This window comes from Rhinolophus sinicus, chromosome 5 (assembly GCF_057876585.1).
Source record: "Rhinolophus sinicus isolate RSI-liver-muscle chromosome 5, RSI-T2T, whole genome shotgun sequence".
NCBI classification, from domain to species: domain Eukaryota; kingdom Metazoa; phylum Chordata; class Mammalia; order Chiroptera; family Rhinolophidae; genus Rhinolophus; species Rhinolophus sinicus.
Genome location: NC_142505.1, coordinates 59,946,776 through 59,970,966, shown reverse-complemented (window position 1 = coordinate 59,970,966; position 24,191 = coordinate 59,946,776). Strand labels below are relative to the sequence as shown.

Genomic DNA, 24,191 nt, shown 5'->3' with positions numbered 1-24,191 from the left:
TACAGCTGGGGTGGCTATGTGAGCTGGAGTGATGAATTCTGTTTCAATCTTCGGTATTAACCCAGAGTTTGGCCCATGGTGGGCTATAAATGCGTGTTGACAGAACTGGAGGAAAGAAAGAGAGGGAGAATGGAGAGAGAGAGAGAGAGAGAGAGAGAGAGAGAGAGAGAGAGAGAGAGAGAGAGAGAGAGTCAATGGTTGTCTTTATTGCCTTTCTGCCTTTTGAGGGCAATTCTTACTCTTCTCCTTCCCTCTCTATGAGCAAATGGGGAGTCTGTATGAGAACTGGGTCGACTAAACTTTTTTTCCCATCAGCTGCTGGGCTTTCCAGCAAGTTCATGAGTTGCCAGGGTGTTTTGTACAAAGGCTTCACTCACATATATTAATTGGCCTTTAACACACAGGAAGACACCAGTGAGTTTTTATAGTGTGTGGATGATTTTTGAACCAGGAACCAGATTCCTAGTTTTCCCTGCACCCACTCTTTCCCCTTTGAAGTCAACAGGAGCCCTGCTCAGGGTTTCTAGAAAGAAACAAGGATCTGGTCTAAATGAATTGTTAGGAAAATGTATTAAAGCACTAACATAAGATTAAGTTACCCAGAGAAAATACACTGTGGCCTGAAGAAATGCCATCTGAGGGGGGTCCTATGGTCAAAGTAAAGAAGAAAACTCATTTTAAAAATGCAATTAATGTGTTCAGTTGCCTCAGAGGAAATAAAGACCCATTGTCTTTTACATATTTAAAATATGAATTGCCAATTAATGATGTGATTGGCAAATTGCTCTACAATTAAAAACATAGAAATGTTGTCTGAAGCAATTAGAATAATTGTCATATGTTAATTATGGGTTGATGGATTTTGCATGCTCCCAGTAATTACCTTTTGAGTCTGAGCTTTTCTGAACAGAATCCAAATCCATAAAGACATTGATTTAATAAGAACCGTCTTCCTTGTTGGTGCGTCTGCCATATTTTTAGTGTCTTTTAAGGTATGTAATTATTTTTAATTAGGTCTCCAGAAGAAATTTTCTTCATACATGTTTTACTAGGTCATCATCATTAACGAACCTTGTAACCAATCTGAAAGGAGAGTGGAGTAGAAAGCATACAGACTTGGAAGTCAGGCAAACTTCGGTTTAGATATTTACTAGTTGGGTACTTTGGGCAAATTGCTTAGCTTTTCTGGACCTTAGAGTAAAAGCAGGAAATATATATACCTGACAGGGTTGCTAGGAGGGTTATATGAGATAATATTTATGTATTGCCAAGTATGATGCATGATGCATAGCAGAGGCTCAATAAAAGTAGTTATTGTTTTTCTAGAAATAGCGGGGATAGTCTCTCCAGCGGGGATCTCCTCTCCACTATTTCATCATAGTGCGATGGGCACTAATGGATATTAAATCCTTGCAGTTACTATTCTCTCATGGAGGACTGTCATACGTGGCCATCCAGACTGTGCCCTGCACAGCATCTGGGGCAGTTGTTGATGTTGTAGTTGATGCAAGTCATGCCCCCTGGGGTTGTGCAGTGTACAAACTTCATACCTGTACGTGGCTGCTCTGCTTGCAACCAGGATCCTAAATTTAAATCCTTTTTAATCTTTGGTCCTCGGATAAGCATGTCCTATTTTTGTTCATTAGACCTCCTAGTTGGGCTTTTCCATTGGTATTGATCAGGGGTTAGCAGATTCCTACCTGAAGATCTAATCTGGTCTGCCGCCTGTTTTTGTAAATAAGATTTTATTGGAATGCAGTTATACCTGTTCATTTATGTGTTATCTACAGCTACTTTTTGAGCTGCAAGGACAGAGTAGAGTAGGTGCGACAAAGACTTATGGCCCACAAAGCTGAAAATGTTTACTATCTGGCCTTTACTGAGAAAGTTTGTTGAACCCTGGTATTGATGATTGTCTAGTCAAATATCTGTTTATCTTAATTCCAGAAAAAGTTAATGGCTGATGCCTGTTTTTCGTTTGTTTGTTTGTTTATTTTTCCCTCACTCCTGTTATATTACTGGGCCAGGAGGTGGGGTAGATGTTTTTCCTGATTCTCACTGCCGCTTTCAGACTATTCTCCTCCCTTCTTCCCCCAAATCCCTAGAGCTCTGAATCTCATGATTTTAGTTTCTGCCATCCACTCTCTGCTCCTTGTGGCAGTCATGTACTGGTCCCTGAAAAGTTTAGCTCCTAGCTCACTATCACTCTTTCAATAATCTTCCCACCCTGATTCTTGGTAATTTCCATAACTGTTTTCATAAATGATCTTCCCGTAATCCTGGCCTTTCAGATCTTGAATCAGATCATCTCCAGTGATTTTGCTTTCATTCAACCTTCAACACGTATTGACTGAGTGCCAGACCTCCCCCTTCTATGCTCTCAGCTATATCCCCAGCCTGGTCTTCACTAACTGCAGCAGCCCTTGCCCACTGAGGCCTCCCTGCTCACTTCCCCCAGCTCTGACTTCAATGATGGCCAACACTCCTGGACCCATTCCACTACCTTTTCACTGACCTTCATTCACCCCTTTCTGTCTGCATACCCCTTGCTGCCTAGCTTAAACATCAGGGCCTTTTGTTATAATTACTCCCTACCATGTATTTTCAAGTCTTCTTCTCTCTTCATCGCTCCACAATGCTTTTCTGGCAAAACCTCAGTCCTGGTTTTGTCCTGGTCTGGTACTGGACCATATTTGCACGAGAACTTGACTGAAGAAAAACATATAACCCTACTGACTGGTCTCACTTTAATTCATGCCCTCTAATCTTGAGTGGACATTTATGTTCCCTGGTAATTGTACTGCATTCCTCTTTTTCCCACTCTCATAGATGATTATTTCATCCATTCTCTTGGCTCATTCAACCTCTAACACCTCCACCCTATTCTCTCTCTCAACGATCTTGCCTCCTATTTCACTAAGGAAAAGAAGCAGAGAGAACATCCACCAGCTCCCACCACCAGAGGTACCTGCTTCTTGGCCATATAATCTGCCTCCCAGCTCGTTTAAGGTTCTGTGGTTCCAGCTAAGACCAGCCTCTCCATTTGTCCGCTAAACTCTGTCTCTTCTTCCCTATTCAAGAATATGGCTCCCACATCTCTCCCCTTCCCTTAGTACAGTATTGATTTTTCCCATTTTGTACAAGAATATTACAAATACCATGTTATTTCTCCCATCTCAAAGCAAAATAAAACAAACTCTTTTGATTCCATTTTCCTCTCCAACTACCACCCCATTTCTCTGTTCCCCTTTACAGAACAACTCCTCAAAAGTGCTATCTATCCTTATTGTGCCGAATTTTTATCTTCAGTCCTTTCTTTAACACTAATCATGCTTTTGTTACCTTTACTTCACCCAAAGTGCTCTCATCACATCACAAATGAAATCTACATTGCTAAATCCAACAGTCAGTTCTTACTGCTCACCTTGACCTTCCAAAAGTGTTTGACATAGTGGACTGTTCCTTCCACTTAGCTTCCAGATCACTGTGTTCTTCTGGTGAGAGGGAGGTTTGAGTCCTGGGAAAGAATCTTCTAGGAGACCCTGGGATACATTTGGGTTGGTTGTACTACGTACAGGAGGAGACTCCTTTTCATAGGAGCCTCATCATTATATGGCACACACTTCAGCTGAGATGAGATGGTCCTCTCCTTCCCATGATGCCTCGAGAAAGCCAGTGGCTGAGGGGATGATTGGTTGGAGGGGTGGAGGCAGGGAGAAGAGTTAGCCCTGATTTCACTCTTGTTCCCTGACTTATGAGCTTGTGACCTTGGCCAGGTTGCCTGTATATTCCAAGCCTCAGGTTTTTTAAATTTACAAAGCATAGATGGGAATGTCTATTGCATAGGTTTGTTGTAAAGCATAAATGAATTCATGTTAGAGAAATCCTGTGACCATAGTTGTAAATTCAATTGGCTGCCAGAGTGGGCAGGTAGAAATATAAATTAAGACAGTCAAGAGATGGCTACCTCCTAAAGGTGGGTCAAATTCAATCTTTGAAAAATAAACGCACCAGGCCAATGAATCCCACCTGAAGGCCAAGTCTGACCCACCTTTTACCTGGATGGTGGCTGAAACATGGTAGGTGTTTGGTTAATATTAGATTTCTTTTGGAAACCCACCTCAATCAGTTAGTCTTCAGTCAGCAGCTACTGCTTTCATGCCTATGTCATTCATTCAGCACATCTGTCCTGAGCCCCCTCCATTGGAGGTGCTGTGTGAGAGAGGTGGTGGTCCCGGCCTCAGGCTCCATTTCTACTGTTAGAGAGCAGGTGTGAAACAGGCTGACAGATTTTGAAAATAACTGCGAATTGTGAAAAGTGTTAAAGAAGACTAAAGGATGAGATGAAAGAAAAAGTGAAGGAGGAGTTGGGAATCCACTCTAATAAAAAGAAAGTATTTGAGAATGATGGTTAGGAACTCGGGTTCTGGGGTCTGATTTCCTGGCTGTGTGACCTTAGGCAGGTTACTCATCCTTTCTGTGCCTCAGTGTTCCATTTTATAAAATGAGGATAATGATTGCTCCTACCTCTTAAGGTTATTGAGAGGATGAAAGGAGCTAATGCATTGAAAGCACCCAAGTCGTTCTTCCCTGATACATAATGAGTACTCAGTGGAGTTAGCTAGAGTGCCGGCAAAGGTTCTAGACGAGAATTAGGTAACTAGGGTTCCAATTAAGGTGACCAACTTGTCCTGAGTTGCCCAGAACTTTCCCTGTATTGGTGCTGGAAGCTGCATGACCTGGGAAATGCCTCAGTTCTGGGCAAATCTAGATAGTTGGTCGCCCTAGTTCTACTTCCAGCTACTAACAAGCTTTGTGATTTTTGAGGCCATCTTATTCCTTCTCTGGATCTGTAAAACGAGGAGGACAGAATAGATGGGTGTTTCTGAAACAGGTGCATGAAACTCGTTGTTACCACTTGGAATGCTAGGCCTCACCCCAGGGTTTCTGATCCAGCAGGTCTGGGGTGGGGCCTGACCCACCGCACTAGATGAACACAAAGGTCCATTTGTCTTCTAACAGTCTGTGATTCTATGATTGCCTCCTGTGACCTGCTTATGGTCTTCACAGGAAAATGAGGTTCATATGTTCAGTTAATCTTTTTTTTGACACTATTCATTGAACACCTGCTATTTACCAGGCACCCTTCTAGATGCTGGGTATCTAACAGTGAACAGAAGCATAAGATTGTAAACTCCTTGACTGCAGTGACTCAGCTAACTTGGTTTGCTGGCCTGCACGGCCCTGCCCCCCCCCCCCCCCCCATATTATATACCATGAAGACTCTTAACAGATGAGAGCTGGAGAAGAGTGCAATATAATGCATGAGGAAGCAGTAAGCTGTGCCTTGCCTGTCTTACACCCAGATGGCTACTGGGGAGGTGAATTAGCCTGTGCCCCCAAAATACAACCCCTACCACCCTCCCTCCCTACTAAACATACACACCCAAACTCTATATCTCAATGTCAGTTTTATGGCTGGGATTCCATTTTCTGAGATTCGTCCATTTGTCTCTTATGAAAAATTAATGTAAATACTTGAAGTCTTATCTGATAATTTCAGGAAGAATATGATAGAACTTGAATTATTTTATCCTTTCAATGATTTTGTTTGACTGCCAGCTAGATGGGAGAATCTACCTTTTATAAATAAGCAGATGCCCTGCATTTCTCTCATACCTATTTCCATGAGAGGAGGAAGGGCGCTTGTTTTGTGGCTGAAGAACCAGAATATTTATTACGCAAGAACTTTTGTTCAACTGCATCAGCCAGTTGGCATGTTGCGTTCAGTCAAGGGTCTGACGAACGTGTCAGGAAGGTCAACTGATAACACTATTATTTTGACACTCCCAGTGACAGGTTTATGTGATTAGATTTTATTCCTCCCGAAATCTACTCATGTTTTATTGCATGTCCACTTAACCATGCTTGTTGTCTCAGGTGTCTATGGCTGCATAACAAATCACCCCAAAATACAGTGGTTTAAAACATTTTTATTGGTTACCATTTTGTGGTTAAGAAATTTGGTCAAGGCCCCAGGAGGATGGCTTATCTCTGCACACATGATACCAGCTCGTTCATCCATATAGTTGAACTTAGCTAGTGGCTGCACTGGGCTTACAGACCCCAAATGGTTTCATTTTTATGTTTGGGGTTATGGTGCTGGCTCTTGGCTGAAATGCCCAATTTTTTCCCACACACAGCCTCTCTCTCTTCATGGTCTCTTATCCTCCAGGGTCTGTATGTCTAGGAGGAGTGTCTCAACTTCTTTACATGGCAGGGCAGGGTAGGAAGAGCGTGAGAATGAAAGCTGCCAGGCTCAGAACTGGCACAATGTCATTCTTACCACATTCTACTGGTCCAAGCAAGTCACAAGGCCATCCCTGATTCAAGGAGTGAGGGCACATATACTCCACCTCTTGATGGGAGAAATTGTTGGTGGTCATCTTTACAGGCAATTAATCTACATACTTGCCTTCTCTGAATCTTTGTGAGTACACTTCAGATAGAAAGAATAGTGTTTTTTAGGTGGGGTGGTCTGGTGACAAGACAAAGACTTTGATTTACAGCATCTAAATCCAAGAAGAGTGTCAGAACTCCCTCAGGTAAATGAGGATATGTGAATAGTTATCTAAAGAATGTAGTTCGTGGATAAGAATGCCAGCAAAAAGCACATAATATGTGTATGTCTATGTGTTTATGGTAAATTTGAAATGTGTCAAAAACCCAACTGTCCTATTGGAAACAAATACGACAAGCCATAAAGTTCTCAAATGCTTCTTGTTAGTCTGAATACATGTCAAAGAAAAAGAGAGTTGAACAGCAAAAGAGGGTTTTACCAAAATCTCATAGGGAGCAGATGTTTTGAATGCTCTTCAGTTAAGGGGCAATATGCCAAACATATGCTTGCCTATATTTTTGAAATTATTCTATTAAACCCCTGTGAAAATATGGAAAATGTAAATACACACACACAAGCACATAAAAATACATAAAGTGCAAAGAGTATGGTCTGTCCTCATGGCAGTGATGAGGGGACAGTTACAGCAGGTGAGTATGTGGGGTACATGTGGTGACCCAGTGCCTCATAATCTCTTTAAATGTGCAAACAAATCACCCACAGACCTCATTAAGAGGCAGATCCTGACTCAGTGGGTGTGGGGTGGGGGCAGAGATTCACATGTCTGACCAGCTGCAGATGGCATTGATGCTGAGGGTGCCCAGATTCAAAGGGCAGCTTGTGTAAGATGGGGGAGGGGTGCTTGATAAGCCCCCTTCCTTGTGGAGCACACAGGGCTTGGGCAACAAATGTTGCCTCTGTGCCTACCATGGGGCATGGGGCTGAAACTGTGCCAACAATAGGAATACCAAGATAGGGCTAAGACTCGGGCTCTCAACTTAATGAACTGCCAGTCTAGAAGGAGAGAACACAAAAATAATTCAACTAGAGAATTTCTTATCACTCACTCTCTAGTTGAATTATTTTTCAACTAGATTGTGGTGGATCAACTGTCAGTATAGGCTTTGGGTTCCTGATTCAACCTGTAACTAGGACGTGGCTTGGATAAACTGGTCAACCAGAGTCTAAGCATCTTTATCTATGAAATAACTTTACAGTACCTACCTCATGGAATTCTTATGTGACTTCTGTGAAATTAAGCCATAATGTGAAATAATGCCTAGTGCATAGTTAGTGCTCAGTACTTATTAACCATTATTATTATACAAGTGCTACTGTGCATGGTGAGGGAAAAGGCTAACATATTTATCTCAATTTTTTTTAGCATGTTAATTATAGAGGAAATTCTAGAACGCCATTAGCAAGTATGGAAAAGGAAAAAACTATGTCCATTCTCACAATATCCTTGAGAAACAAGTATGACACATCTCATAAGATACACACTCTATATAAAGTGTGTGTGACAATGGTTGAGTTGGAAGTTTGATTTAAGGTTCTGTTTATTCTTCACCCTGTGTGACCTTGACACAATCATTTAACCTCAGCTTTCACATCTATAAAGTGGGAACAATAACAACTGTCATATTCAAAGTTTATGAGGCTCAGATGTCATAATTGATCTTTGGTATCCACAGAGCTGGCTTGGAATCTTGGCCTTGTCACTTATTAGCTTGTGTGGGCTTGGGCATTTTTCTCAACTTCTACCTCGATGGAAAAAGTATATAAAGTATTCAGCCAAGTGACAGGTATATAATAAGTGCTCAGTAAATGATACCTGTTGTTATGATGTGATGTTGTTTTGAAAAAATAAGGTATGTGACTTCATGAAGATTATTATTATAAGTTATGATACATGTGCTGTTCTTTACATGCACAGAAGTGTCCCTTCTCATTTGTTGGCAGTAAGGCATACACTTTGTTTCCCACCCCTGTCCTCTTTTGGGTGTTGCTCCGAGTGACAATTGGAAAGGCAGCAGAGTAGGGGTGAGAAGTGCAGTCTCTGGTGATGATGTAATTGGTCCATCTCTCCATCACTGGAGCTAAGAGTCTGCCTATTAAACTACCATCGCACCAGAATCTCAGAATTTTGAAACGCTCATAGCTTTCATAAAATTTTTCTTTATCCTTTCAGTGAACCAGTTAACATTGCAAATTCACAAAGCCAGGGCAAATGTGCAGGTCCTAGTTTGTATCAGAAGGTGGATTCCAACGGTTTTTGGCCACGGTTCATGATGCTCTCTCTGAAGGGGGTAGGGACATGCGCAGGGTTGCAGTTGAGCTGAAAGCATTAGCCATTCTTGCTGTGGAAATGCAGCAGCTGCAGCTTGGCACTGGTTGGGCTTTACCCAATATTCCAATAGCCAGAGCTTGCACAATAAAACACACCTCTCCCTACCTCCACCAAAGAAAACTCTGGGAGTGGGCAACAGAGAAATCTCAGAATTATCTCTTCTTATGTTCCATCCCCGGACTCACTAGCTTCCTCCCTTACCTTCTCCACCAATCCATCTCTCTGACAAGATTATTGCGAGGAAGGAGTTAATGAGTACACAGCTTTATTTTCCTTGGAAGAGAGATACAAAACAGGCTCAAAGCAAGGCTGTCATCACCCTACAAGTCTCCAGGGATTTTATAGGTAATTATTAACTCTTTGTGGCATTCCTGAAAAAAAGAAAAGAAAAGAAAACCTCTATGCTGAAAGCACCTACTAAGATTTTTCATCTATAGCGTGTATATGAACTCAGTTTTTCCAGAGTTCAAATTCAATAACACCTTAAAAATAAGCCTTAGTATGTATAGCCCTAAACAGTTTATGGTCCCTTGCATCCTATATCAAAATGATCCTTCCTTAACTGTCTTAGCACTCAGGTTAGAAGTACCATTACTCTTGTTTCCATTTGAGAAAACTGAGGCTTAAAGAAAGGAAACGAGTGGGCAAAGACTTCATGGATACTAAAGCCTGGCCAGAGTCCAAGTCTTAATACTGCCCTGGTGCTCTTCTAATGTGTTGAACCTAAGTGAAATCTCTTCTAACAATAAGAACGCACCTCTGAATTCCAGCACTCTGTAAAAGCACCAATTATCACCACCCAGAGCTGTAACAAATTGCCACAATTTAGTCCCCTGGAATTTGTGATTTAAAAAAAAAAATCCCTGCACTCAACCTCCTTTCTTGTTATTTTGTCATTTGCTTCTCTCCCCACTTGGTGATTTGGGGCTATTTAAATGTTGGGTTCCTCTCTTGCAGTGAGTTGAAGATGATTATCTGCTAAGGCTTCTGCATTTAAGAGAGACCTACAGTCATTCTCATTGGGGATTTGATTCCATGCTGACCCTGGAGTTCGGTCTCTGGTAGATTAAAACAAACTGGAAAACCAAAGTCTCTGTATGACCCCTTCAAGAAATAAGTAACTGATCAAAATTAAGAAATTGGCAGTGAAGGAAAATGGGGACCTGGAGGGCCCCTATCAACCATTGCTCTGTGCTGAATGGACAAAGACTGGTTATTTTATAAGCCGGGACATGGCCTCACTTAGAAACTGGCCATCGTTGTTGGTCAGAACTCTCTGATTTCAGGTTGTTGCCACGGAGGAATTCTCTCCTGAGCTCAGCATTGCTGCGCTCCAGCCACACTCTCCTTTCAATCACAAGCAGGTTATATGTGGGCAAACTTCCATACATGGTATGGGGAGCAGACATGACTTCATGCTCTGCTGTAGACGAGAGGAACTGCCAAGGCTCAGGCGCCCAGTCCCCCCAAGAGTTCCTCAGTTTTGGAATCCTCCTCTCTGGCAGCAGCGTGGTAACCAGCCTACAGGGGATGCTTTAGATTTGTGGGCACACCCTTACCTTGCGAATTCTTACACCTATCCTCCAGAACTCTCCTGTCCCTAAAAAGCATCGCATGAGTACACCCACAAGCATTTGGAAAACATTTGACAAAAAATATCCATTTTACGATACAAATAATGGAACAAACCTGAAGAATAATTTTAGGTCAGCAGCTCAAGTTCGATTTCTTTTTGGTGCATATGCTGTTTCATTGGTGGCAGGTGGGGGCTGGTGGAGGCGGCAAGGAGAATCTGACAGTTTTGTTTAAGGAAATGTTCATGGGCATTCTGCTTTAAATTGCTCTTTGGTGTTCTTTGGTCTTGGAAATTTTAAGAAACTGACATAGAGGACTTCATAAATTTGAGGTCCTTTAAATTCAATTTATCTGCTTATTATAGAGGACTTCATAAATTTGGGGTCCTTTCAATTCGATTTCTCTATTATTATTATTTTACCAAAAGGCATTACAACAAAGAGATGTATTTCTTCCTGTCCAGATGGAAGGTGTGTGTTCATGTGGATTACAAATGAAACATAAAAGCTGGTTAAAGCCCTGGATGGATTGGGTCAGGCGCAGCATTTTTCTGATAACATTTCTTGGGAATCATATTTGGATTGATTTACACACATATTTCATCACGGCTTTGGGCATCACTGCTGAGATGATGCAAAAGAAGAGAAAGAGGGCTAGGGAGGAGGAAAGAGAGCTGGAGATACGAGGCACCATTATCTGATAGCATAATGAATCAGAAGAAGGCGGAGGAGGAAAAAGAGGGCAAGGAGGAATGCGAAGAATAATAGCAATCACTTGATTACCAAGCCCAAACCCAGGTTTGGTTAAAGAAAAGAGGTGCTCTCATGGCTGAGGGAAAGTTTAACGTCCCAATTAAAGCAAACTCCTTGAAATGTGTTAAAAATGGAACAAAACTCTTTAACCATTTTTGCTTTTTCTTCCTGAGGAACATCTCCTCCCTTACGTTTCATAAAACAGAAGTCAGATTTCATTTGCTGGAGCAAATGTTTTTCAACAGACTCGACTTGCTTAATTTTCCTGACAATGTGTGCAGTTATAGAAACTTGCATACTCTTGGGAAGGAACATGAGACACCAGTAAACCAAAATGCCCAGAGGGGCAGCTATATATTACTGTGTTAATCTTTTCCTTTTTCCACTGTGTGTGTGTGTGTGTGTGTGTGTGTGCCCGTGCACGTCCCTCTCCCCCCCACCGCCTACCCCCCCACCCCCCTCCGTGGGCGCCTGCCTTACTGTTTCAATGCACTGTCATAACACTTGGCTACTATGTTCCAACCTTACTATAAGCGTCAGTGTTAGAAGCTTTGCAACAATTATTTCTCTTTGTACTCTCTTAGGAGTACTCCATCCATGGCTTCTTGAAAACTGGCTTTAAAAAACTGATTTAAACAAACAAAGAAACCCCTTTGTGGAAGGCTGGAGTATTTCCTGCAGTACCATTCAACTCACTAGGGCATGAGGTGGGGATAAGACTGGGAGTGTGTGCACCTTTGAGACTTGGTTTTTGCCATACACATTCATTTTGGTAACCAAGGATATATTGCCGGATTTAAGAGGTCAAAACAAGTCAGGAGCAGAAAAGAGCTTTTGGTTGTGCGAGGAGGAAGGCTGCCACCCCTAATGAAATAACTAAAGATGTCCCAATCAATAGGACATTTTTGAAGTTTTAAATCTGTGTCTTTGCTCCTAGAGGGCACTGGAAAACGGTGCAGATATGCTCTAACTCTAGATCTCCGGCCCTATTTGCAGCCTGGGAAGGAGGAAAGGAACCTTGGGGCCAGATAGCTCCAAAGCAGGGGCTTTACCCTCCTAACCAATTTTCTCTCCTAGACCCAAAGGACATAATCTTTACTCCTCTCTCCAGTCGGCTTTTGCCTTCTCCGCCAAGTCTGCACGTCCCCTTTAAGAGCTGGAGGACGTCTTTCCCTTTCTCCTCCCAGTCCCCCTCCTCCCCTCCGCCCTTCACACCTTGGGTGGGAAAAGAGCGCGGGGCGGGGTAGAAGTAGAGGGGGCGGGATCGTGGTGAGCGGTCCAATGGCCGTCCAGGCTGGCCGCCGTGAGACTACGGTAGCCAATGAGTAGAAGGTGGGGGGCGTGGCGGGCCGCCCTTGCAAAGCATCCAACGTGGGCCAGCAGGAGGCCGCGGGGTGCGGAGCCCAGGGGGGTGTGTGAAGGCGAGCGGCCGGGGGCGGGGCCTCGGGGACCGGCCCGGGCTGGGCGGCGGAGAGGCGAGCTGCGAGCGGCTGGCTGATTGTTAGGCTGCTCGGTCGGCGGGGCTCTCGCTGCGCGGAGGAGCCGTGTATTGCCCGGAACTGCGCGCGGGCGCGCGCTCTGCCTTGGGTGTCTGCACAGTGAGGCGCACGGGGTCCTTGGAGCAGTGCGGGGGTGGCCGCGCCGTCCAGCCGCGGGTCTACTGCTGGGCGCGAGGAAGATGCCCACGGGCGCAGAGCTCAGGCTGCGAGGCTGAGCGCCGTCCTTGCAGCGGCGGCGGCACTTGGCGTGCGCGAGAGCTCAGAAGCCGGCCAGGATCGTGGCGGGAGGACACGGAGCGCCGGCCGAGCACCCTTTGCCCGGATCTGTGGGGTTCGCAGCAAGCACTGGCGGGTCGGCCCGGATGGGCGCGGGGATCGCGGCCCCCTCCGCGCGCTGCGGAGCAGCCCGGGCACTGGGGGCCCGCTGAGTGCCGGAGTCGTCGCGGTGGGGAGAACTTGTGGCAGTGGCCATGCCCCGGTGCGGAGCCTAGTACGAAGCTGAGTACCCGCGGGCCCGCTTGCGCCCGCGGTCGTCCCGGACCTCACAGCCCCAGCGCCCGGAGTTCGCAGCGCGCTCCAGACAAGATGGCGCGTCCGGTCCGGGGAGCGCTCGGGGCCCCGCGCCGCTTGCCTTGTCCTCTCCTCCTGGGGTTGCTGCTGCTGCTTCGGCTGGAGCCGGCAACGGCCGAGGCCGGCCCGCGAGCGCCCTGCGCCGCCGCCTGCACTTGCGCTGGGGACTCGCTGGACTGCGGCGGGCGCGGGCTGGCGGCGCTGCCTGGGGACCTGCCTGCCTGGACGCGGAGCCTGTGAGTGCCGCTCTCCCCGCTCCCTGCGCCCCGGGCGCTGTCATTGGGGAAGGGGCGGCGGGGGTTCTTATCTGGGAACGGGGTGCGGGCCGAGTCGTGTGCGAGTGAAGTTGTGTGGCCTGGAAAACTTAGCGTGGATTGTGGTGGTGAGATCGTTCGTGGGGTCCGGAGGAGAGAGGGCGTGCGTGAGAAGTCTGCAGGAGGGAAGTGTGTGCCTCTTGAGGGTTTTGCAGGTGAGCGAGCCTGGGTCTTGAGAGTCTGGAGGAGAGAAGAGTGCCTTGGGTGGGGGGGGGGGGGGGGCTGGAAGTCAGCGAATGTGGGTCATTGAAACCTGGAGGTGAGTGACGTGTGTAGGTTGTGAGGGCGATCTGGGAGTGACTGAGTGAGTGGGTGTCTGGTGTCTGGAGGTGAGAGAATGTGAATGAAAGTCTGGAGGCGAGGTGTTTGTGTGTGGGTGGAGAGTGGGAAACATCTGGAGGGGAGAGTGTGAGGAAGTCTGGGGGTCTGTATGTATGTGTTCCGTTTTTCCTATCCTGTAACCCAACTCTTTGGTGTCTGAGCATCTTGGCCTTCCTTCCAGTGGGTAATGAATGAAGGTGACTCTTGGCTCCAGTCTTGCATTTTCATTATTTATTAGTGAGAGTGTGTGTGTAGCCGTCTTTTCATCCCCCAGGACCGTGGTGGCCTGACTTGGCTCTCGCTGGGGCAGAAGGCAGCCTTCCCTGGAGGACCCCTGAGTAAGGGGGCTTTGAGAGTTCCTGGAAATCTGTGACTGCTGAGAGTTTGGCCTTTTCTGCCTGGTTTTAAGGAACTGTGTTCCAGACCATTCCTGTCTATTCCCTAGGGGCCCTCTTGGGCTTGATGATCCGGTGGGGTGCCCCCCCCCCCCCAGTATTACCCCCGCCTCTGGTATTTCTCCTCTGTAAATGGTGCAAATTAGTTTTGGAGTAGTGCTACTTCAGGAGAGGGTGCCAGGGACTTGGTTGATTTAAGAGTTTGCTTCACCCAAAAGAGACTGTTTTCTGTGTTGTCAGGATTTTGGCCTATAGAACTTAGTGGGACACTAAGGATTTGGCAGGAAAAAATACATTAGACTTTTCTAAGTGTGGTAGACTATAACAGCTTTTAAAAACTTTTAAACAGCCTGGTCCACGAGTCAAAATCCTTTCCAGTTATCAGTAATTAGTGTCTCTGCAGAACTTTTAGTGCCTTCCAGAAAAAGCCTAGCTTGAGTATGCCTTTTCAGTTGAATTACTGGGTCTCTTTCCTTGCACATAGAAGAGGCACAGTAGTAACTTCAGGCATGAAAATCACAGTTTAAAAAAGAGAAACAAAACTGGTGACACAAGTTTTAACCAACACCTGTGGCATGATCTAAGAAAATGTGGTCTGGATATCAGGATGCTGGGGTGGGGGTGGAAAGAAGAGAATTCCTTTCTAATTCGAAGGTCCTGTGCTTCTGAAAATGGGGCCCAGATCTCTAACGTGGACCACATTACACATTGTGTGATGATCAAGTACTACAGAGTTCTGAAGCTGGACCCTTTAGTTATGGTTAGTTTTTCTCTTCCACATTCTGCTGCTTCTGTAGAATTCACTGACTTAGTGACAATCAGTGGTCATAGTGTGTGTTTTAACACAGGCAGTGGCTGTGTCAAGTCGTGGGACATAGAGCCCAGCACTGCCATTAGGTAGTATTTTATTTAGTCAGGTAGCCTGAAGTATTGTGCTTTTTCCTTTACATACACTTAAGGTTGTTTTTTAAAAACATGAAGTCATGTGGGCAGAATCAAAATAACTTCTTCAGTGTTCACCTGTTGGAAGAGTGATTCCCAGTGCCACGTGTCAGTGGCATTGTGGGGAAGGCTTTTAGTTCAGAGGTGGTGACTTCCTGGAGAGGGCAGGGTGTCCTCTTATTTGCACTTTCCTCTGGTCACACGATCCACTTTACCTTGCCCTTTAATTTTTGGGAACAAAACTACTGGTCATTTTTTGAGCTTTCTGTTGTCTAGTAGTAACATTTCACATGGCGTAAATACCTTTGAAATTACAGTCTTTTCTCTCATAGTTTGAGGATCAGTAAATACCAAACTGGGTGTTTTGAGCTTCAGTAGACTTGATTATACTGATTTTGGTGTTAATTGTTTAGATTTTAAGATATGAAGAGTGTGACTTCTGGCTAGTATGTGGCAATAGAGTGCTCAGTTTAAAGTGAATATGCTTTGAAAAATATTCGTGAAGTGTTTTTCTGATTAAAGAAAAAGCAAGCTATTTTTTTTTCTCTCTAGACTTCAGATTTCCCATTTAAGTCATTAGTCTTACTCTGAATTTTCCATCAGGATATTTATACCATTTATATTCCTGGCTATGATTCAGCAAGACTGTAGGGAGAAAGTCTCTGTATATAATATAATAAAACATGTAGTTTCACCAAGTTTACACCCTCTGAGTCTATTGTATCTAGAAAATGCTTTGACCTAAATTATAACCCCATGAACAAGATTTACTGCAGTAGTTCAATCAAGTTCAGGCTATGGATTTGAGACAGAAAGGGACCTGTGGCTTTATGGAACTTTTTTTTTTTTTTTTTTTTTTTGACTTTTGTAAACAGTGTGTCTAATTTTGGAGTTGTTCCTAGGGCTAGCATAAGGAAAGTAAAACTTTGTAATAGGGAATGTAAATGCAATTTGAATAAAAGAAATGGAGTGGCGCTGGTAGAGGGGAAAATACGTTCATTCCTGGGGCCTGAGAATAACTTCTTCGGCACAATAACTTATAGTTGTAGTAGTTGAGCCATAACTGAGCCTGCCATCCCATTACGTAGGTGAGATTGGCATAGTCCAACCAGCACATTCATAAATAGCAGCAAGTACTGCCAAGCCTTATTCCAACTTCCCAGAACCTCAGAAGAAGTTGAACTTCTTAGAACTCAGATGTTTGCTTTCTTTGAAATGATTCTGCGAGCACGGCTTCAGAAGCTGGACGTACTAAATGCCATTTGCCTCAGACTCTTTCTTACCTGTGGCATGAGTTGAGCCCAGTTTTGCGAGCTTACCTGCCCTGGAGCTAAATGATGACGGCGGGGGAGGGGGGGGTGTTGTAATAGGGAGGAAGGGAGGCCCTGGAGGAAGCACAACCCTGGGGCTTTTTCTTAGTGTGGATGGAAGACAGCATGGCATTCAGAAGCAAGGACACTCACGGAAGGGCCACATGTGGTTATCCTGTGCCACATGAAACTAAATGTGTTGATTTTGGCCTCTTGCTATTACGCCTCGTTTTGTGTTTGCAGTACCAGACCTAGGTGCCTTAAATCAAACCTTGTTGGTTTGGCACATCAGTGATGCTTGTTACATTATACAGTAAACAAAGTGTAGTTGCCATTGTAGTTGTGAAGAAAAGAGGGCCTTTGTCTTTCCAATTTTACACCTGTGCTGGGAGTCTGAGGTGTGCAGGGTGCTGTGAATTAAGGCTTTGGGACATACTTCCCATCCTGTTTATGCAAATAAGATTTAAAGTGCTGATGGCCAAACTGTTCCAGGACCAGGACTTGTGTGTTTTTTGTTTTTTGTTTTAAAGTAGGTTATTGTCCAGAGGTCTTCCCTTCTGCCATTTCCTCTTTGTCTCTCCATCACTTAGCAAGGACTCAGGACACACTGAACGTCTTCCCACTTGTGGGGAGGGGCAAAGGGGGGTTTGGAATAGTGAGCGGTGTACACACGGTCATGGCGGAGGGAAAAGGGGGAAGGTGCGAGGGCTTTCAGAGTTGAGGGAGCTTTAGCTGGAGCTCGGAGAGTCCTTTGCTTTGCAACAAGTGGCAGAAGCCTGGCTTTGCTTCCCCTCTATGTTGGACCACTGGCCTGTAACTAGTTCTCTGACACCTTTTTTGAGTAAGGGGAGGCCTCTGGCAAATAAAATTGGTTGCCTTGAGAGAAAGTCCCCCTGATAGGAAATTATGGCCATACATCTAATTTTTGAGTGCCCAGAGACACCCCTCCTGGGGGCCCAGTATAAACGGTCTGTGTTGGCACAGTGTCCATCTTGCCTTTCGGACACGTCAGAGCTGTTCTTGCCCTCTTTTTCAAGGGACTGTTTTAAAAAGAAGTGTGTTCATCTCTTTCCATAATTCTGTTTGTTTACTAGAGTTCCCAAACTTTGGCTTTTGGGGTGTATTGTCGGCAGTCATTTTCCGTCTCCAGAAAGATGAGGAGGATGCAGTGTAGTGTAATGAGAGCTGGTTCCTAGTGGGTGTCGGCCACCCCACTTTGCTCCTGGGCCTGAAGGTTTCCCTCCCTGCAGTGCTAATTCCTTGGCCTGGGTTCCCCAGGCAGCCTTCCCTGAGCATGTTGGGATGGCCTCCGGCTGACCTTTCTCTCCCCCAGACCCCGTGCTCACAATGAAAGGGCCTCCCCCACTTCGCAGAGGTGTCTCCTTGGTGCGGAGTCTTTTCAGCATCCTCCCTTTCAATGTGGCCTGGAATGTGAGAGAGAGCAGGACGTTTGTGGGACTCAGCAATGCACCTGGCCCAGTGTGTGCACCTGCTGAAGCCCTCAAGCTCTGTTCGCTGTGGAGGGCCAGAAGGAGGCGAAAATAGCCGGTGGTTATTTAAAGGTGACATCCACGGGCAAGGGACATGGAGAAAAGGGATTCGCTGAAAGTCACTATAAGCACTAAATATTGTTGACTGCCCCAGGTTTTTTTCCTTCTTTTTCTTATTTAAAACTCAAAGGGATTCCTCCGACTTACACCATCGGTTGAAGGACTTTAAGTTTCATGAGCAAGCCTAACTTCCAACTCTTTGTGAATGAGCTTGGTGACATTTACTCACTGGGGACCTTCCTCCTCCTCAGCAACTGCAATTTGAAACCCTGGGGGTCCTTTAAAAGCCTACATGACTCGGGGCTGTGTTAATATTCAGAGCTGTTTACAATGGATGCAGTTTCAAAGGCTGAAGGCATTGTCTTGAGACCGGAGGGAGGAGGGGTAGAAGAAAAATTCCCAGGCATAGGAGGAGAAATATTGAAAAATCCCCAATGTTCCCTGGCCTCTGGGAAATTCAGGGACCGTTAGTGGTGTGTTTTTAAATTATTTACGCACGACATTGAGCCTATGGGGTCCATTCCATCTGCCTCGTGGCTTCAGTTCGTGTTATGTCAGTAATGTGCTTGTCTCCTGCTTTGTTTTCAAGTGAAAGTGTGGGAGTCAGAAGCTCAGATCTGGTCTTATCTCCCCATGCAAAGAAGTAGGACTTTGAAGACCAGTGGTTAACCTTTTCTCAATAGTTTATCCTCTTGGAACCTGCACTTATTTTTTTATGTAACTACAGAGTTTAGAATAGCAGTCCAGACCAATCAGTTAACTGGGCAATTACATGACTGGGGCTGAGAAATTTTCTACTGAAGAACTTGATTGTTGTCATTTAAGCAAAATGAGTGGATAAATAAAGATTGTAGACAAAAATGAAAATTGTGGTTTGTATATTATCCAGTTGGAAGTTGCCAGTTTGTATCCTGGTGGGGGGGAGAAGGTATGCTTATGAATTTTTCTTATCCCAAAGCTTTATGCTTTTCTGTACTATTATGTTTTATATAATTTAATACTTTACATGTGGTTTTTATCCACATGTAAACCCAGTCTGTTTATAAAAATCACTCCATTTTTAAAAAAGCTGTTTCTCCATTTCCCTGGTTTCACGCTTTTCATGTCCTGCCTTCAGTTCTTCTCTGTGTCCTCTAAATGGGCCTTCGCTGCCAAGCTGTACCCCAGGTCTTGGATTGGGTTACTATGGGAAAAACAGTTGTGAGGGCGAAGCTTTCTTCACTTTTATTCTGTTAAGTGTGCAGATGTTCTCATCCCTGGGTATCACGTCCAGTGCACACTTTTCCGTGGGGACAGTGTTGAAGAGGTTGAAAATTATTTCCAGGGTCCATTCCTGGCTCCTCTACCATCCTACAGCTCTACGGCCATATATGTGTAATCTGGGGCGAACCTCTTTCCTTCATTTCTTAAAAGGGAACGTAATATTCTGTCTTATTCCTGCTGTGAGGACAAAGTTAGATGACACACGTGTTTAGCCCAGTTACTTAGTGTGGGTCGATCTACTTGCTAATGATTCCAGAGCACGATTTAAAGGTTAGGGCACAAGCTCACGTTTTGTATCCTCTCTCATGTCCAATCTCTCCAACTCAGATTTCCTGGTGACAAAGGCTTTCCTGGGAAAAGTTTACTTTTCTGATATGAAGGCGTCTTTTGGAGTGGACAGGGTGGCAGGGCTCACAACCCAAGCAGCCTTCTCCTGTAGTCAAGTTTTTGGTGATACGTGTAGAGAGAAATGTGTAGAGAGAAACGAGTGAAACTTCATGTGCCCTTGGCAAGTTCAGAGAAACAGGAGGGAAGCTAGGAACAGTTGCAATAAATTATATAATTAGCAGGACTTATTGAGGTGGTTTATAAATGTATTTCAGTTGTGCAAATACTTCTGTCTATTTAGCATTATCCTTTTGGGAGATGGGGTGTGGGAAAGAGGCAGGGAAGTGAGAGGCCCTTAAACTAATAATTTTGTCCTGTTATTTCCCAGGGTTTCATTGAAACTGAGCCTCACTGAGATGCAAGTAACTCCTCTTGGTCAATAGCTTGGAAAAATGCAGGTGTGCTCCTCCAAACATGGGTTAGGTTACAGACTTTGGGGCGGGCTGAATCCTGCACTGTACCCACTTCTCTTTGGAAATATTTGAGGGAGGAGGAGGTGTGAGGGGAGGTGATTGTTGGATTGTATGCAGAGAGCTGGAGAGCGCTGACATTTTTCGTTTGTTTTGGTTTGTTTGCAGTCCTTTGTAGGGGACCATGGGCAGTGAGCACAGAGTCATCTGAGGAATCTGGCAAGGATGCCACCTGAAAAGCCTTTGGCTGTTGCTTCTTCTGCACCTGTAGCTGCGTCCCTTCCCCAGTGAAAGGCCGTGATTCACAGCCTTGCCCACATAAACGGCTATGATTGTTTGCGTCTTTATTACTATGTAATCTAGCACAACCAGTAAAGCCCATTGTGCGAACAACCAATCCGTTCATCTCTGAAAGTCTAATACATCTTGAGTTCCTTACGAACCAGGATGTAGGTTCCAATCACTGCGTTTTCAGTTTGTTTTGGCAAAAGGTGCCATGCAGAGAGTTTAAAGAAAGCATGGCCTGTCTCTTTTTAAGTATTGATTATTCTTTAAACTGTTGTGGTGCAACAGGTCTCCAGTCTTTTAAGATCTGCAGATTTCTTTTTTGTTGTTGTTAGGTCTCATATTATTAGGAAGAAATGAATGAAGTGAGTGGGGGTCTACTCCGCAAGCAGAATTAGCTGCATGTCGAGAAACAAGATGGAGATAATAGAGGGTTTTTTTGTGTGTGTGTGTTTTTCAGCTGATAAAAAAATTTCAGGACTTCACCTTTTAAGACTCCTTTATGCAGCATTTAGCAAGTGCCGCCACCACCACCACCACTTCCTGCCCTTTGCTCCTTCAGTGAGTTTATAATTTGCTGTTCAAATAGTTTGCCACTTAGTATCTTTGGTCAGAGCACACATTGCACTGATAAATTTGTTCTCACTTGAGGGTAGCCTGTTAGATACAATGAGAAGAATTGAGCACTTTTGAACTGGGGGACAGATAATCACACTTTAGTTCCAAACCTTGTGGTTGCAGAGCTCTTTGTTTGAAAGCATTTGTATCCTGAGACTTAGCACTTTGAGCTGGGTGAAAAGCAATGGACAGCTGGGCCCTGCCTAGGCAGTGACAACTACCAACTGATTGATTGGGAAGTAGATTGTTGCAGGTATAGCATCTTTTTCTTCTGAGAAGATCTTAAAAGTATGATTTAAAAAAGAAAAAATCTGAATTACGGAGACATTAGATATGCAGCCAAGTACTTTAAATAAATTAACCCACTTCTGTTGGTATGGGGTGTTTTTTTCTTACCTTTTACTATGGAGATAGCAGAAATTGACACAATGAACTCTATACCATCCCTCAGCTTCAGCGATTACCAACCCCTCTTATTGGATCAATGCCCCAATATACTTCTCCTCATCCATGTTTTTTGGGAAGCAAATCTAAGCATACCATTTAATCTGGAAATGTATATATTTTTTTAATTAACAGCTTTGAGATATAATTTACATATTATACAATTCACTAAAGGCTGGTTTTAAGAAATGTGAACTTGAACAACTTCTGAAAAAAAATCAACCTTTATTTTAAGTATTTTTTATGCAAAGGGAATTTCGGTAAGTTGTATATTTGCAGAATGTTTATTGAGCATATACGGTGTGCGCTCTTAATTTATGTTTTCAGAATACAGTTCTTTTTTTTCCTCTTTTGGGAGGGGCTTAGAAAGTCCTTTTGTCCTACAGTCCTTTGCCAGAAATGTGTAATTCTGATGAACTCTTCTCTCCCATTGTTGCTCTAATTTGGAGGTTTCTACTATGCTGTTTGTTAAGTGTTGATTGGAATCTATTAGTGAACAAACATAATTACCAATGGGTCATTTAAAAACTGATATTTCAGATATTGTTCCTTAATAGAGGCATAATTAGCCATTGGTTGTAGTTAGTAACTCTGAATTGAGTTAACTATTGTTTACTTTGCAAGGCCTGACCCTCCAGCTGTGGCTACTTGAGGCTTCTTTAAATAGTTAGAGGCACCCTGTAAGAAAATCCTCAAAAAGAAAAGAACTAGGTTCCTGGAACCCTCTGTGCTTGATTTAAACTTCACACAGATTTGAAAATGCTTTTCTCCAAGTAGCTGTAAAATGGTTTTGTTTTGTAAAAGTCCATCATTTTATTTCTCTACAGCCTGTTACTTGGTTAGGAGACCTTTTTAGAATAGATTTCAATAATGGCTGCAGCTTAGGAATCCAAATGGGAATTATGCAGGCATCCAAGTGCCATTCATTTGATCATAGTTTATGGAATGATTTCCATGTTATATTTGTGAAAACCTAATTTCCTATAGGTTATGGAGTGTTCAGTGCTTTTAAAAGCTTCCCAGCATGGTCAGGTTAAACTCATGGATATATTCAGCTTAATTAAATTTATATAATATCTAGTGGATTCTATGTTTAGGAAAGTGGAAGCACATGCCAAAGGTTTTAAGAAAAATGTATGGGCTAAAAACTTACCATGTGAGAAATTCCGCCTAGGAATTTGATTTCTATTTTGCAGATTGGGAGAACTTCATCCTTTGATCCTATTTCAGCAGTGTGGTACCTTGGTCCAGCACTATGCATTTTGCTTGCATTTTAGTTTACATTTTATTTTTAATTAAAAAAAATTTTTTTTTTTTTTGGTCTGATTTCCTCCCTCCACCTGGGCTGGTGTGAGTTTCTGGCACAGAAGCTCCCAGTGCTTGCAAAACTTATAAACAGCCAGAAGAGCTCATTGCTTCCAGGAAGTTGGTTGTTGATGCAGCGAAGTGATGGATGCCTACGCTGCAGCTTGAATGGGATGGGGTTTCCTTTCTAGTTTGGAGAAGAGGAGATCCAAAAAGCAAACTAAAGTGATTTGCAGCTATGAAGATGTGCCTTCTCCCACATTCCTCTGAATGTTTCCTCAGATTTGGTGTCTGTAGTACTCTTGGCCACAGGTGGTTTGGCCTCATTGAGGGGTGTGCTTTGCCCAAGAGAAAAATCAGGAACTCTTCTATGGAGATTTTTGGATTCTTTTACAAGTTCATTTGAAACAGTACTTAGAAATGATTCAATTATATTGAATTCCAGACTGTCCTAAAATAAAGACAGGCAAATAATATTTTTTGGGGTGTCTAGGGAACTTTATTATATGTGAAGTCTTAGAATTCAGTTCACCTTTCTGGGAGAAAGGAGCCCATATTTTCATTAAGCTTCTTAAAGGGGTTCTCGACTAAAGAGGAATGCAAACTACTGACTGAAAAGGAAAAAAATAATTTTCTTAAAGCTGTGAAGGCAGGAATGTGGTAGGATGGGAAAATAGCCCATGGCTGGGTCGGAAGACCTTGGAGTTTTGTCCCGGCTCTGCCCCTGATTGGCAGGATGACCTTGGGCTAATCAGTTAATTTCCTTTCTATAAAGGGATGTATGACTTCTAAGACTCCTCATTTTCAGGTTTATGATTCTGTCCTAATTGAAGCAAAGAGGGAATAAACTTACTACTCATTGGATGGTAAGAATTAGTGAATCAACCCGTGTGTCTAGGATATTTCCTTAAAGGTATTTTTGCATGTTGGGTGCTTCTGAGTAGAATCTCAAATGCATACCCTGAGCTGCGAAGGGAAGGTAGGATGTGCGTGGGGGACTTTCAAAGACAGAACCTTTTGTGGGTCCTTTGGTGGTGTTGAAGGGGAGCAAATACTCCCCAGTATTTCTTTCTTTGGTCAGTGCCTTTTTCCCTCCAACCCCCCCAAAAAACAGTGGAAGCTGGTGCAGACCTACTTTAGATCCTTGATTTAGGTTTTAAGAACTTGGGTGAAAAACAGCAAATAAATTGAGCACATATTTTCCCAAAGTTGCTTATCCTTGCTTTTCTTAGGGCACTGCAGGCAGCGTCTCTCTCAGGTAGGCCTTATGTATACAGCTGGCATGAGTGCCGTGCAGGTGATGGTGATAAACTGCAGGAAGTGACAATATGGGCCACCTGTAGCAGATTCAATAGGAATCGCCAAAGGGAAGGCAGCTACACACCTCCCTGTGTGCCCCTTTTAAGCCGCTTGCCATTGACTATATGCTGAGGACATGGCAGAGACCAGAGGAGCTTTTTAGCCCCTTTACCGGGGAGATCTTTCATGGGCATCTTTCAAG

The 24,191-nt window shown here is 44.1% G+C and overlaps 1 protein-coding gene across 3 annotated transcripts in view; it reads left to right on the top strand.

The window, feature by feature from the left end:
• Nucleotides 1-12,502: 12,502 nt before the first annotated feature.
• Nucleotides 12,503-24,191, top strand: part of LRIG1 (leucine rich repeats and immunoglobulin like domains 1) — a 116,404-nt gene continuing 104,715 nt past the window's right edge. For 2 of the 3 annotated variants that reach the window (XM_019757173.3, XM_019757172.3), the window contains exon 1: nucleotides 12,505-13,382. In XM_019757173.3, the coding sequence (XP_019612732.2) occupies nucleotides 13,162-13,382 (221 nt within the window). In that variant the 5' untranslated portion in view covers nucleotides 12,505-13,161. Of the gene's footprint in view, nucleotides 13,383-24,191 lie in introns of all 3 variants that reach the window. The other variant, XM_019757174.3, reaches the window with a different exon arrangement.